At 42.7% G+C, this 15,499-nt stretch overlaps 1 protein-coding gene across 1 annotated transcript; it reads left to right on the top strand.

Moving 5' to 3' along the window:
* The first annotated feature begins 610 nt into the window (after positions 1-610).
* Positions 611-12,924, top strand: CCL18 (C-C motif chemokine ligand 18). Its single transcript, XM_054455867.2, has 4 exons — positions 611-958; positions 5,320-5,495; positions 11,906-12,017; positions 12,410-12,924. The coding sequence occupies exons 2-4, from the start codon at positions 5,429-5,431 to the stop codon at positions 12,498-12,500; spliced, it is 270 nt and encodes an 89-aa protein (XP_054311842.1). The 5' UTR covers positions 611-958; positions 5,320-5,428; the 3' UTR covers positions 12,501-12,924.
* The last annotated feature ends 2,575 nt before the right edge of the window (positions 12,925-15,499 follow it).

Consider the following 15,499-nt stretch of genomic DNA (forward strand, 5'->3'; position numbering starts at 1 on the left):
TCAACTTCAGCCGGGTGTGGTGGCTCACGCCTGTAATCTCAGCACTTTGGGAGACCAAAGCAGGCAGATCACGAGGTCAGGAGATTTAGATCAGCCTGGCCAACATGATGAAAACCTGTCTCTACTAAAAATACAAAAATTAGCCGGGTGTGGTGGTACGTGCCTGTAGTCCCAGCTACTCAGGAGGCTAAGGCAGGAGAATCTCTTGAATCCGGGAGACGGAGGTTGCAGTGAGCTGAGATCGCACCACTGTACTCCAGCCTGGTGACAGAGCAAGACTCCGTCTCAAAAAAAAAAAAAAAAAAAAAAAAAAAGAGAGAATAGCTCAGCTTTTCCATCGAATGGGGACACCTCTGAGAAAATTGTTTGCTCAATCCATTCAAGTTGTTCTGAAGAAATAATTTCCTCAGTGAATGGGTGATCAGGACTTGGTATGGCCACAGGCTCCCTCACAAAAATGGATGTGTCTATGAACCATGGGCTGACTATTTCTCACTGTAGAGTGGAAGGTGCTGATGCTCTTTCACAACTGCGCTAACTATACGGATGTGATATAACTGATGATGTCACAATAGCCTGTCATAAGTAACCTTCACTATCTGGATTGGAAGATCCTCTTCTAAGATGATATCCTCATTCACACATCTGGCACCTGGACTGGGATGTTTGAAGGACAGGCTCCGCTGGAACTGTCAACTAGAGCTGTCAACATGCCCTTTCAAGATGGCAGCCTTGAGACTCAAAGATGAGTGTTCCTAGTAAACTAGGGTCATACTCATGGCCTTTTGTGACCTAGCCACAGAAGTCACAGCATATCTCTTCCACTACAGTCTGTTGGTGAAAACAGCCACAAGCCTGTCCAGATTCAAGGAGAGAGAGCCTGGATCTCACCTATCAATGAGAGGAGTGTCACAGAAATATGGCCGTCTTTAAAAACCACTACAACATTATTTTATCAGTAAATATTTATTTTAGTTTCTATTGCTTCTGTAACAAATTACCACAAATGTAGAGGCTTAAAACCACATGAATTATTCTCTTACAGTTCTGGAGGTCTAAAATCTGAAATGGGTCTCACTAGGCTAAAACTAAGCTGTTAGTGGGGTGGCAATTGTTTTTGGAGGCTGTAGGGGAGATTCCAATTTCTTGCCTTTATTGGCTTCTAGAGGCTGCCCACATGGATTGGCTATAGTGGGCAATGGATGGTCCAGTTCTTCTCACATTGTGTCAATCTGATACTGACACTCCTGCCTCCCTTATAAGGATCCTTGTGATTATGCTGGGCTTACTCAGATACTCCAGGATATTCTCCCTATCTCAAAGTCAGTGATTAGCAACCTTAATTCCTTCTGGCTGTGTACAGGTCTCAGGGATTAGGATGTGGATATTCTTTTGGGGGAAATGTTATTCTGACTACCACAATATTTCAGTATGTATCTTTAAAATAAGGATTTTAAAACCCAACACAATCAAATTATCATTACTTATTTGCCATCTGTGTATTCTCCTCAGTCTGTTCATGTTTTTTGTTCATTTTCTAACTGGATGATACATTTGCTTACTTTCGAGTTTTGATAATTATTTATATATTCTGAATACAAGTCCTTTGTCAATTAAGTGGTTTGCAATTACTTTTTCCCAGTCTGTAGTTTGTCTTTTCATTCTCTTGATGAGGGCTTTTTGAAGAGCAAGATTTTAAAATTTTGATGAAATCTAATTTGTTGCTTTTTTCTTTTATGGATTATGCATGCTTTTGGTATCAAATCTGAAATTTTTTTACCTAGTCCTAGGTCCTAAAATTATTTTTTCTATCTATTTTATTTTGTTTTTTTAAGACAGAGTCTGGTTCTGTCACCCAGGCTGGAGTGCACTGGCGCAATCTTAGCTCATTGCAACCTCCACCTCCTGGGCTGAATTCTTATTTTTTTCTAAATGTCTTGTCTTACATAACACATGTCCCAGTTTATTTGACTTCCCCAACTTTAATGGGAGTTTGAATCACCGTGATCATGAAGTCTGTGATCCATTTTGAGTTAATTTTTGTGGAAGCTGTGAAGTTTATGTTGAGATTTGTTTTTTGGTCTTTGATGCCCAATTGCTCAGGTACTATTTGTTAAAAAGGCTGTCTTTCCATTATTTTTTCCATAAATGTTTGGTAGAACTTGCTTATGAAACCAGCTAGGTATGAAGATGTTTTCTAACAAAGGGTTTTAATTATTGATTTAATTACTTAGTGGAAATAAAAACATTCATATTTTCCATATCTTCTGGTAACACATTCTTGTGTCAATAAATTATATTCCTAATAAGGGAGAAAAGGGACTATACTCTAAAGCACTAGCAAAATTTAGCAAGCATGTGTCAGCCTGAGCAGGGGAATTAGACTTGGGTTTGGATTTTGAGGGTGCTTGATAAAAGGAGTTGGAATATAAGCCTCGATAACAGAAAACTTACTGACTTGGGAGTATTCTTTCTAGATATAGGCTGTAACCTCCTGAGAAGGACCCCAGGGGTTGGTACCGATTTGTTGCCAGAAAGGCTCCAGAAGCCTGAGAAAGCAATGGCTCTGCCAAGTGAAGTTAAAATACCTGAATTGCCATGACAGATGGAAAAGGAAGGGATTAAAAGAGTCATGAAAGTGGTCATGCTGGAGTGGATACATTACATAGGCCAGAAGACTCACCAGATTATGTTCCACGGGAATGCACTATTCACCAAAGCCACCAGTACTCCCTGGTGAGAGGAGCACCAGCATCTCTAAGAAGTTAGTGGTCCAGTCTTCTTTATAGGCTAGGGCTGATGTTAAGAGTGCTGTCACAAAACTTGGCCCATTGATAGCTCTCCCTCCTTGAACCAGTGGGGCCCTCTCTCCTTGAAGCAGTGGAGCTCTCTTGCCTTGAAGCAGTGGAGGCTAGGTAGCAGCATTTAACAAACAGAAGCCAAGGGGTTCTAAATATCATCATAGCCAGCAAGGTTGGAGTGACAATCAAGGGGTCTTGACCCATGGAGAGTTGTGGCAATGGTTAATAGAACAAGCATCTCTAGAGGGAAGGTGAAGTGGAAATCTCTGAAACTGCCCCCTTCTCCCAGGAAAAGAGAGTAGATTAGAAACAATATTGCAATCTAGTGGAGGGGATGGTGGAGACTAATGCCACCCTTAAGGATATAAAAAATGCAAGGAAAATGGTTATTATCATATCTATTTAATTTGCAAGTCTGGCTTCTGCAGAAACTAGATGGATCCTAGAGAATGACTATAGAACACTGTGAGCTCAACCAGGTAATAACCTGATTGCCGCTTCTGTAACCAGGTACTGACACATGCCAGGTATTAAGTACATGTTATATACCTATTGATTTGGCAAATGCATTCTGTCCCATAACAAGTAGGAAAGAGGATAAGAAAAAGTTCCCATTCATGCAAATGGAAAATATTCATTTACAGTTTTCCCTTGGACTATTAACTCTCATCTTCTGCATACTATAGTCTGAAGAGATCTGAATTTTCATGTGTCTCTCAAACAACACATTGATCCATTACATTGGTGACATCATGTTGATAGGGCATGATAGACAAGAAGTGGCCATATGTTGGACACCCTGTAAGACATATGTATTCCAGCCGGGTGCGGTGGCTCATGCCTGTAATCCCAGCACTTTGGGAGGCTGAGGCGGGTGGATCACCTGAGGTTGGGAGTTCAAGACCAGCCTGACCAACATGGAGAAACCCCATCTCTACTAAAAATACAAAATTAGCCGGGCATGGTGGCACATGCCTGTAATCCCAGCTACACGGGAGGCTGAGGCAGGAGAATCACTTGAACCTGGGAGGTGGAGGTTGCAGTGAGCCGAGATTGCGCCACTGCACTCCAACCTAGACGACAAGAGCGAAACTCCGTCTCAAAAAAAAGAAAAAGAAAAAGAAAAAGAAAAAGAAAAAGAAAAAGAAAAGAAAAGAAAAGAAAAAGACAAAGAAAAAACATGTATTCCATGAGGTGGGAGATAACTCTTATAACTATTTATGGACTTGTCATTTCAGGAAAGGTTTTATGAGTCCAGTTGTCAGGGGCATACAGGGATATCTCCTTCAAAGTGAAAAACAAATTAACATGATGTATTAGCAAAAGGTTAAGAAAATAAACCATTGGAACGGAACAGAAATTCCAAAAGCAGACCACACATGTATGGGTCCAAAATCGCACTGCAAAGCAAAGGGAAAATGATGATTGTGATGTTTAATTTTATGTGTCAACTTGACTGGCCCATGAGGTCCCCAGACATTTGATCAGTCATTACCCTGGGTGTTTCTGTAAGGGCATTTTTGGATGAGATTTACATTGAAATCAATAAACTGAGTAAAGCAGATTGCCCTCTCTAATGCGGTGGGCTTCATTCAATTAGTTGAAGGTCTGAATAGAACAAAAAGCCTGACCCTCCTGCCTGTAAGAGAGAATTCCTCTTGCCTGATTGCCTTCACACTGGGACATAGGTTTTTCTCCTGCCTTTGAACTTAAACTGAAACATCATCTTTTCCTGGGCCTTAAGCCTGCCCATTCTCAGGTCTTTGAACTCAAATTGGGACTACACTAGCAGCTCTCCTGGGTCTCCAGCTTGCGAGTTCACCCTGCAGATCTTGGAACTTGTCAGCCTTCATAATTAAATGAGCCAATTCTCTAATTTCTTATTTTTTATACACATGCCATTGGTTCTGTGTCTCTGGGGAATCCTGACTTATACAATGGTCTTACCAATGAGTTGCCAAGGTCCATTGGGTATTCATGTGGCAAAAAATAAATCTTGAACCTTTCTTCACACCAAACATAAAAATCAACTCCAGATGGATTGTAATTTAAATATTAATGCTAAAACAATAAAGCTTCTACAAGTTAACATAGAAGGATATCTTTATTGCCTTAGGATAGGGGAAGATTTCTCATTAGCTCACAAAAGGCCTAACTGTATATAAAAGATTGAAGCATGTTACTCTATTAAAAGGAATAACAATTGTGAAAATCCATTAAAGCATTCTGCTCTATCGAAGGAGGCTGTGACCACTCATTTCTGAGAAATATCTGTCATGTGAAAACATAATCACATGATTATGCATAATCCTAAGCATAATCCCTGGGTGTTTCCAACTCCTGGTCACCCATCTGGAGATACAAATTCCCCATAAGCACCTCAATCAACAAGTGAACCACTCGTTTGTGTACCCTAAATCTTTCAAGTAACCATAGGCAACCCTGGGCTGAGAACTCACATGACACCACCATAGTCAAAATGTCTTGCATCAGCACCTCCAATGTTCCCATTGTCCAGGGCTGCCTATAAAAAGGAGAGATGACAGCTCATACCCCAGAAGGAGGCCAGGAGTTGTGAGTTTCCAAGCCCTAGCTCACTCTGACCACTTCTCTGCCTGCCCAGCATCATGAAAGGCCTTGCAGCTGCCCTCGTTGTCCTCCTCTGCACCATGGCCCTCTGCTCCTGTGCACAAGGTGAGTCTGTTATCCATGTGCTTTGATGGCTCCCTGGGCAGAAGTCAGGTGACATCTTCCAAGTACTGTGGCCTGAAAACCCTCGTGTGAAATTAGGGATCCTCAAATGGGGTTTCAAAGTGACATCACTGTTTTCTTCAAGAAGGTTGAAAAGCAGTCTATTGATCTGGGCAGCAGGATGGGAGTCAGAGAAGTTTTATCCTACTGAGATAAATGAGATGGTTGAAGTCTAATTTATTGGATTATTAGCATGAGGTAGAATCTAGGTCTATTTAGTTCTCACTGGTGCTGGTAAGTTTTACAATGACCTCAGCAGTCTCCTAGAGTTCAACCCCTTGGGTAACATAAAAAATGTCTATACTTTTCTCAGCTATCTTATGATTTAATCTATTAGAAAAAAAATTCCCCAAGGAGAGTTAGGAGAAGGGCATAGACTATTCAGAGAGCTCGATTCCCTGTAGCGTAAAATAAAGACTAAAATGGAGAGACAAGACTAGGGAAATTAAGGAGAAACAAACAAAAAGCCAGATTATTTCCAGCTTTCTTTTCCTGCAGGCCTCAACTCTGAGCTATGCTGTCTCCCTTTGCTCTTTTGTGACCCGCCTGGGCTTCTTCTCCTGAGCAACTCCTGTTGTCCTTGTTCCCTCAGATAAGATTCATACCCCAAGCATCTGCTGCTTCTCCTACACCTCCCAGTAGATGCACTGCAAATTTTTGGTTGCCTATTATAAAACCAGTGGTGAGCAGTCTTAAAATTAAAATCCTACGATATATTTTAATTACTTTATACAGTCAATATTCATTTAGTTTTCATCACATATTTGCTCCTCCTGTCCTCTTAAATTCTTCTGCATTTCTGAGCTCCATCTGCAATCACTTTTCTTCTGCCTGAAGGAATCCTCTTAGTATTTTCATTACTGTAGGTCTTCTGATAGTGAAGTCTCCATTTTTTGCTTGCTTGGAAATGTCTTCATTTTACCTTCATTTTACCTTCACACTGGATATGAAAGTCCATAGTAGCTCCCACCTCCTACTTGTGCTTACGTGCTCCTTGTCCCTTGTCCCATGGGTTGTCTCCTCCATATGCCCTATTTGCAGACAGAAGGACTGGTGCTGACATTACGCCAGGGCAAGAGCACTGGCTGCTGGAGTCAGCAAATTTGCAGTGGATATGGAGAAACATGAGAGGCAGGAGACAAGGGGGTGCCTTAACCGTGAGGGAACCAGCATCCAGAACCTGAGAAAAACCAAGTAAATTTCTTCCACTCTTGAAAAGGGACCAGCAAGAAGTTGATGAAGACCTCACTGCTCAGGACTGTGAAGTAGGGCACAAAAGGAACTAAGGAAGTCAGGCATTCATCCTTGACTTTGAGTGTTTCTTTCAAATCTCTGCCTCTGTCTTACTCTCACTCCCTTGCTCCCTCTTCAGGGAGTATAGCTCTTGGAATGGCTGGCCTTTGTTCCATCTCTTTTGGGTAGCAACTTCATTCGGTCTACAGAGACTTTTCCCAGCAAGAGACCGTCTTCTCTAAATAGCTCTAGGAGTAGAGCTTCTCAGGAGAACTGAAGGAACTCTGCCACTTCCTCACCCTAGGAACCAACTAGACCGAGTTTGCATCTTGTGAATGACTGAGTTAGGCCTCAGTTTTCCCAACTAACAATGGGTCCTAGCCCTCTCCTGCCTTTCAGATCTAGGTTATATATCTAAGTCCTCGGAAAATAGCCCAGAACATTTTGAAACCTTTTGTGAAGTTCTTTGATTTTACTTAGAGAATCTTAATCCACAAGAATTAAGTGATATGGCTTAAATGTCTGTCCAGAGCATAGGGAAACAACTCTAAAATGAAGAAAGGACAAGGGTCAAGAGAGTCTCATGGGACAGATGAGACTTGTGAGCTGAGGGCCATGGAAAGGAGATGGAGGGTACCAAAGAAGACCTGTTCAGTGTTGGGCAGGCAGAGGAGTGTAGGCAATGCCAAAACAGGACTGGGCACTCACTGCCATCTACATCTTTCTGGGGTCCAAGCCATGTCCTCAACCCTTTACAGGCAACTCTAAACCATGAGGAGCTGGAGACTGGGGATGACCAGAGGGGAAGATGTTAAGTGCATGGTGTCTTGCTCTGAGTTGTACATGTTGGGGTACCTTGGGTCCCCCAGGGGTTCAGGATGTACAAGAGCAACTCAACTGCTCACTTGTTGGGGCTGAATGTGCAGAAATGTTTTTGACAGTGACAGAAGGTGAGATGTGGGTGTTGAAGTCATACGTACATGGAGAGATCTTCAGATTAACACTTCCTCCACAGAGCAGCTCTCTAATGCTATGCTGCAGCTCCTCTGACCACATGGTGTGATGTAAATGGTGATGCCAAAGCGTTCTGGGCAGCACAAGTCACATTTAAACCGCACCCTGGGTGAAAAGGACCATTACATCGTGTTAATCGGAGTGCTTCTAAGAAATGCTTAGCTCATGAGGAGGAAGTCAAGAATTGGTGTCACCAAGAAGCCAAGCTTAGCTGGCACCTTCTATCAAGAACAGATCTATTTGTGAATGGCACCATGGTCATTTCCTCCTATGGAACAGATATTTCTAGTGTTGTGTTTCCATTGCACAGAAGTGACACGTAAGATGATACCCCAGAATCTTAAGTAGTTCGAGTTGTGTTTGATCCAGACCCAAATGGACAGAATGGAATAGAGATAGTCTGGACTATAGGAATGACAAGAATGATGGGGCCAGCCTTTTAACTGCTGTTTGATTCATTGAACATTCATAGCTCCCTGCAATATGCCATCATTGGGTTTGACACTGGGTAATAGACATGAATATGCGTGACATATGGGGTGTCTATATAGATCAGGAGCCTTAGATGCCCTTATTTTTTCACCCAGGAAGCCTACAGCTAGGAAAATATCCTACAGAAATAACCTCACTTATGGAGAAAGTTTTTTGCATACAGATGTTTGGCACAATTTATAACAATGAAAAATTGTCCAGGTGCAGTGGCTTACACCTGTAATCCTAGCACTTTGGGAGGCCCAGGCAAGCAGATCACCTGAGGTCAGGAGTTCGAGACCAGCCTGGCCAACATGGTGAAACCCCATCTTTACTAAAACTACAAAAATTAGCTGGGCGTAGTGGTGCGCGCCTGTAGTTCCAGCTACTCAGGAGGCTGAGGTAGGAGAATCGCTTGAACCTGGGAGGTGGGGGTTGCACTGAGCTGGGATCACACCACTGTACTCCATCCTGGGCAACAGAGTGAGACTCCATCTAAAAAACAGGAAAAATTGAAACCAACCCACATATGTTACAGTAGTGCATGACAATATTAATGTACTAGGCTTGAGTAAATTAGGCAGTTCTTAAAAATACTGGAATGATTTGGAAAAGTCTTTTAATATTAAGCACAGTCATACGCTGCATAACAATGCTTTGGTCAATGACAAACTGCATATATTATACAGTGGTGGTCCCATAAGATTATAATTCTGCATTTGTACTATACCTTTTCTATGTTTAGATATGCTTAGATATGCAAATACTTAACATTGCATTGCAGTTGCCTATAGTATTCAGTACAGTGGCATGCTGTACAACTTTGTAGCCTAGGAGCTACAGGCTGTACCCTACAGCGAAGGTGTATGGTAAACTACACCATCTAGGTTTGTGTAAGTCTATGATATACCCACAATAACAAAAACGGACTAATGACAAGTTCCTCAGATGTATTCTTGTCATTAAGTGATTCATGGCTGTATAAATAAAAATTACAAAATTAAAACCTGTATCATGACAACAGTAATGTCTTCCCACACCAGACACAGTAAGAAGAAGGAAAAAAGCAAATGAGCAAATGGTACTATCATAAGCCTAGAAAAAAAACTGCACTAGAAAGAAATACACCAAACTGTTTAAAAAAAAAAAAAGTGGCTAGGTTTGTGTACTAGAATTTTTCCTACCTTCAATGAAATTTTTTTTTTTCAGATTTTGCATCAGAATGCACATATGCCACAACAGGGAATGTAGAAAAAAACTCTCACATTCCTGCCTCCATTTGCCTGCTGCCTACCCAGCTTTGAGATCCTAAATGGGTTTTTATTCTTTTCTGTATTTTATGTGTTTTCAAAATTAACTTTACTACTTTTTGGTGTAATCTATAGTTCACATGACAAAACATATAAAAATGTATTTGAACTAAAAACACTAGTAACATTGCTCTTCCTGTACTCCTAAGAGACCCCCTCGTATGCTGGTGGATGAGACATTATGAGGATGTGATGACTGAGAAAGCAGCAGCCATTTTGTGACCACGAGGTGACAAGCTCAAATAAGAAAAGCCAACAAAATAGTGGGGGAAGGGAAGATGTTTTAAGAAGCCTGAGTTCTTGATGACACAATTGAGCCATTAAACAAACTCGGGGAGGACCACCTGTTTAAATTTATTTATTTATCTATTCATTTATTTGAGACAAGATCTCACTCTATTGCCCAGGCTGGAGTGCAGTGGCATGATCAGAGCTCACTGTAGGCTTGACTTCCCAGGCTGAAGCAATCCTCCTGTCTCAGCCTCTGAAGTAGCTGAAACTGCAGGCATGCCCAGCTACTTAAAAAAAAAAAAAAATTTTTAGAGACAGGGTCTCACTATGTGCCCAGGTTGGTCTCACACTCTTGGGTTCAAGCAGTCCTCCCACCTTGGCCTCTCCAAGTGCTGGGATTACAGGCATGAGCCACCATGCCTGGCTCTGATTTATTTACTTTTTCAGTTTTAAGGACCAATTATTATTACAAGAGGTGAATATGCCATAATTTATTTAATTGTACATCATCTTTTAATTGTTACAGATAAGCTGTGACAAACACTTTGTTCATCTTTATGTTTATATCCATGGGATAGATCCCTGGCAGAGCACCTTGCTGATCAAAGGGTAACAACTCTTTAAGGCTCATCATTCATACTAGGCCCCAGTTAACCCAGCTAACCCAGGGACTGGCATATTGTAGAGGTTCAATGAGCCAGTGTCTGAAAGGCCAACCTCAACCTCACCCCTCCTGTAGCACTTCCCCAGTTCTGCTGTCTCCATCCAGGGCATGGGTTTCTCTTGGGTTGTGCTTCTCATGATTCTCTGGCATTATTGTCCATGGCACATCTATGCTGTTGGAACAGCTGGGGAGGCTATCAGAAGGTTCCACTCCATGAGAGAAAGGCTTTATCTACAGATCTGCCCTTGTGAGAAAGCAGCAGCTAACCCAGTCTGAGGGTGACACCAGCATCTCACCTCCTCTCACTGTGGAAACCATTTCCCCCCCCAAGGGAGTAACTGAAGCATTCTTGCAAATAGCCTGAAGCTTTGTGGTGAGCTGAAGCTCTCCTGGTTTGTGCAATGCACAGCATGACACCAATATCATGATTAAAAATTTTCACCTTCAGAGAGGATCGGGAAAAAAACTAATGGGTACTAGGCTTAATATCTGGGTGATGAAATAATCTGTATAACAACCCCCCTGACATGAATTTACCTATGTAACAAGCCTGTACATGTACCCCGAACTTAAAAGTTTAAAAAATGAGAAAAGAAACAAAATTCCTCCTCAGTCTCCCCAAGTTTATATCTTCTAATACCCCAAGGCTGCCTGTAAAGAGAAGAGATGGCTGAGACCCCAGAAGGAGGCAGCGGCTACAAGTCCTGAGTTCAGCTCTTCCCGGCCGCCATGGGAGCTCACACTCTGCCCAGCATCCTGGGATCCCCGCAGTTGCACTTGCTGTCCTTTTCTTCACTGAGGCCCTCTGTCCCCAGGCCCGCTTTCCCTTGTGTGAATTTGTCTTTTGCTCTTGTGCCCCCACTGTCTGGCCATGGCTTGGACCCCACTGCCCAAGTCTATCCCTAAGACCTCCAAGTACAGAACATCAGAGGGATTTCAGGGACTATTTTCCGAGGAGGATTTTTCTTCCTAAGAGGTTTCAGCAACTCTACTCTCCATCTCTGGGTGACAGAGGGAGAGTGAGTCCCATTCTATGGATGTGAAAATGGGATTTTGACAAGAGGTAGGATCTGGGTCCAACTGGTTCTCAGTGGTGTGGCCTTGGCTGTCCTTATGAATTCAGATGGAACTCCCCAAGGAGAGATGGGATGGGAAATAGTTTGTTCAGAAAACTAAATTTCCAGTAAAGAGACATAGAGACCCAAAACCAAGACAGACAGAGAATGAGAAATACCAAGAGAAAGATGCAGAAATTAAAATGTCAGGGAAAAGAAGAAATGCCAGCTTCTTTCTGGATCTCTTTGTCCCCATATCCCCACCCCAAGCAGTGATATCTCCCAGTTCTTCCTGACTCTCAAGGAAAGGGACCAGGAGCAGCTGGCTTGCCTTGTGAACAGTGACTTGGGATCTTTCTGTCCTGTCTCTTGCAGTTGGTACCAACAAAGAGTTCTGCTGCCTCGTCTATACCTCCTGGCAGATTCCACAAAAGTTCATAGTTGACTATTCTGAAACCAGCCCCCAGTGCCCCAAGCCAGGTGTCATGTAAGTGCCAGTGCTCCTGCCCACCCCTCGGGAGGGAGGCTGGGAGGTTTGGGGTGAGGTCCCCTCAGAGTACTCAGCTCTCTAAGGCCCATCAAGGTGAAGGACTCCAGGGGAGGCCCCTGCAGTGTTTTCTGACCTGGCCTGGGGCCTGCAGAGTCCTGAAGGGCCTGCCCCTGGGCAGAGGAAAGAGAGCAGACACGACAACAGGAGGTTTGCTTCCTGAGGAACCCCATCTGAGACACTTGGGGAAGGCCCATGAACCCCGAAGTTAAGGGGAAATTTTACAGGCGAGAGGACAGGCTCTGAGATACCTGGGACAGAGAAGGACGCAGGGGCCACAGGATTCCCCTGATGAATTCGTCAGTTCTTAACTCTTCCTTCCTTCTCCACAGCCTCCTAACCAAGAGGGGCCGGCAGATCTGTGCTGACCCCAATAAGAAGTGGGTCCAGAAATACATCAGCAACCTGAAGCTGGATGCCTGAGGGACCTGGAAGCTGTGAGGACCCGGTGACCTTGGTGGGCCCAGGAGGGAGCAGGAGCCTGAGCCAGGGCAATGACCCTGCCACCCTGGAGGCCACCTCTTCTAAGAGTCCCATCTGCTATGCCCAGCCACATTAACTAACTTTAATCTTAGTTTATGCATCATATTTCATTTTGAAATTGATTTCTATTGTTGAACTGCATTATGAAATTAGTATTTTCTCTGACATCTCATGACATTGACTTTATCACTCTTTCCCCTTTTCCCTTCAACTCTTCGCACATTCAATGCGTGGATCAATCAGTGTGATTAGCTTTCTCAGCAGACATTGTGCCGTATGTATCAAATGACAAATCTTTATGGAATGGTTTTGCTCAGCACCACCTTTTAATATATTGGCAGTACTTATATAAAAGGTAAACCAGCATTCTCATTTTGACGACTCTGTTGATTTTGTTTCACTAATCGGAATCACAGATCGACAGGAATTCTGGGGGAGGAGTAGGGAAATATGAAAAGGGGCAGAAACCACAAGATAGGGACCGAGTACTTCTACAATCATACCAGATGTTTCCGTGGAGATACTTTCCTGAAAAGTTGAAACAGACACCATTATTTTATGAACCATATTGTAACTGAAATGCGATAGAAAAATTTTCTACTTAAATGAATATCAAGATGACATTGCAATGCATATTTATGCACACAAGCTTATTTTCATAAACGAAGCTTTCTTCAGAATGATGGCTAACATCTGTTGAGGCCTTACCAAGTGCTGGGCTTTGGGCTAAGTACATATATTAGTAAAAGTCTAGTAAATACTGCCCACAGTCTAGCAAGGACTTCTTACTTGGAAGTTGCTGAAAGCCTTGGTCATTTTATCTTTGTTCTCCACTCTGCTTTTGGGGAGGATGTTTTCCATGACTATCTGAGATGACGCTTGGGGCTAGGTGGCCAGAGTTAGCAAATAAAAATACAGAATGGATACTATTTTAGTGTAAGTATATCCCATGCAATATTTGGGACCTACTTGTACCAAAAATGATTTGTTCTTTATCTGAAACTTGAATTTAATAGGGTATCCTAAATTGTATCTGGCAACCCTCTGAAGAAGGAATACCACTTATAGAGGTGTCTGTTTCCTGTTGGAGATGTCTGTCGATTGGCTTAAGTGTAGAACAGGGCTTCTCAACTTTGAATTCACATTAGAATCACTTAGGAGAGTTTTAAAAATTCCAATGCCAGGGCCTCACCTCCAAAGTTATAAATTTAATTGGACTGATGTGGGGCCTGGCATCAGTAATTTAAAAACTCCCCAGAGGATGTTAATGCACAGCCAAGTTTGAGAACCACTGTTGGTGTGGGGTCATAGGCTGTTTTTAACCACCTTTAGGGTTTCAGAGGCAATGCAACTCTGTTCCAATTTTTGAAGGCATCTGATCTAGTTATTTTTGGTTCATTCCATTGGATGGTTAATCATAAGCAGAAAATCTATCAGATACAGTTATTTCTAGAACTGGGTTTTTACCACGTCTCTTCCAGCACAGCACTGGGAGCTCTGTGGTCATCCCTTCCGCCGCCCACCGGCTCCCCATTGTATTGACTCCACATTGCCCCCTGCTGGTGAAACAAGTGCGAAGGTCAGCCTCTTTAGCTCCCTGCCTCTGATGAATACAGCTGCACCTTCACAAAGAGCACAGCTGTTCATTGTGATGGTTAATGTTATGTGTCAACTGGACTAAGCTAAGGGATACCCAGGTAGCTGATAAACATCATTTCTGAGTGTGTCTGTGTGGTGTTCCAGAAGAGATTAGCATCAGAAGACTAAAGAAGATCTGCCCTCACCAATGCAGGCAGGCATCATTCAATTCACTGAGGTCCCAAATAGAACAAAAAGGCCGAAGAAGGGTGACTTTGCTGTCTGCGTTTGAGGTGGGACATCCATCTTCTCCTGCCCTCTGACATCCACGCTTCCGACTCTTGAGCCTTCAGACTCAGACAGGGACTTGTACCATCACCTCCCCTTCTTGACCCCTTCTCAGGTCTGTGAACTTGGACCAGGACTGACAACTTCGGCTGCCCTGGTTCTCAGGCCTTCGGACCAAATCACACCACTGGCTTTCCTGGTTCTCCAGCTTGCAGATGGCAGAACTTCTTGGCTTCCATAATTGTGGGAGCCAATTCCCCTAATAAATATCTCGGTATTTGTATCAACATTGGTATCCAATCTATATCTATAGAGAGAAATAGCCTATTGTTTCTGTTTTTCTGGATAACTGACTAATACATTCATTTTATCATCAAGATAAATATTTATAAGGTGGGATCTGAGAAGGAGGTGGATTTGGCTGCTTCGGGACCTGCTTTCCTGTCCTGCCTAATCTCTCACCTCCTCATTTTTGCTTATATTGACATTAGCTGGGAGTGGAAAATTCTGCTCTTCTAGTCCTGCAAGCTCCAGATCACAGGATTCTTAATTAGCTTGGTTTTCAGGCAGCAAGCAGAAAGTACATTTCTTTAAAAAACTACTTTTTTCCCCTTCTCTGCTATCAGATGAATCAGTTTCAAAGTAAGTTAATTTCTTTCTTAGTGGGCCTTACTAAGACTGATGCAAGAAATAGTCTCCAATACCTGAATTTTCCTTTTTGATAAAACTTTGGCTCAAAGATGGCCTTAGAATATATAACAGGCCATGGGGGTAACCGACAATTTTGGTAACTAGAGGTAACCCTGCTGACTTTGACCTTAGCTACTGCCTTCAGCCAGTTCCATGTTTGGGGACCTATACTTACAACATTGCAGTCTATGTTAGTTAGGGATGGTTTAAGTCACAGTGTCAGAAAAATAACTCAATCTGGCTTAAATGATAAAGGGAACTTATTAGTTCACATAACTGAAGCTTCAAGAGATAGAATTAGTTGCAGGCAAAACTTGATTCAGTGGTCCTTGTTTCGCTATAGACTACACATGTCTTTCTGAATTTCTGATCTCCCTGCATTT

The sequence above is a fragment of the Pongo pygmaeus genome, chromosome 19 (assembly GCF_028885625.2).
Source record: "Pongo pygmaeus isolate AG05252 chromosome 19, NHGRI_mPonPyg2-v2.0_pri, whole genome shotgun sequence".
Classification (NCBI taxonomy): Eukaryota; Metazoa; Chordata; class Mammalia; order Primates; family Hominidae; genus Pongo; species Pongo pygmaeus.

What these genes read in the sequence shown, in the direction of transcription:
- CCL18 (XM_054455867.2), top strand. Translation starts at nt 5,429, where the DNA reads ATGAAAGGCCTTGCAGCTGCCCTCGTTGTCCTCCTCTGCACCATGGCC. An exon ending in CCTCTGCTCCTGTGCACAAG is followed by an intron (nt 5,496 to 11,905) that starts GTGAGTCTGTTA and finishes TGTCTCTTGCAG; the next exon opens with TTGGTACCAACAAAGAGTTC. An exon ending in TGCCCCAAGCCAGGTGTCAT is followed by an intron (nt 12,018 to 12,409) that starts GTAAGTGCCAGT and finishes CCTTCTCCACAG; the next exon opens with CCTCCTAACCAAGAGGGGCC.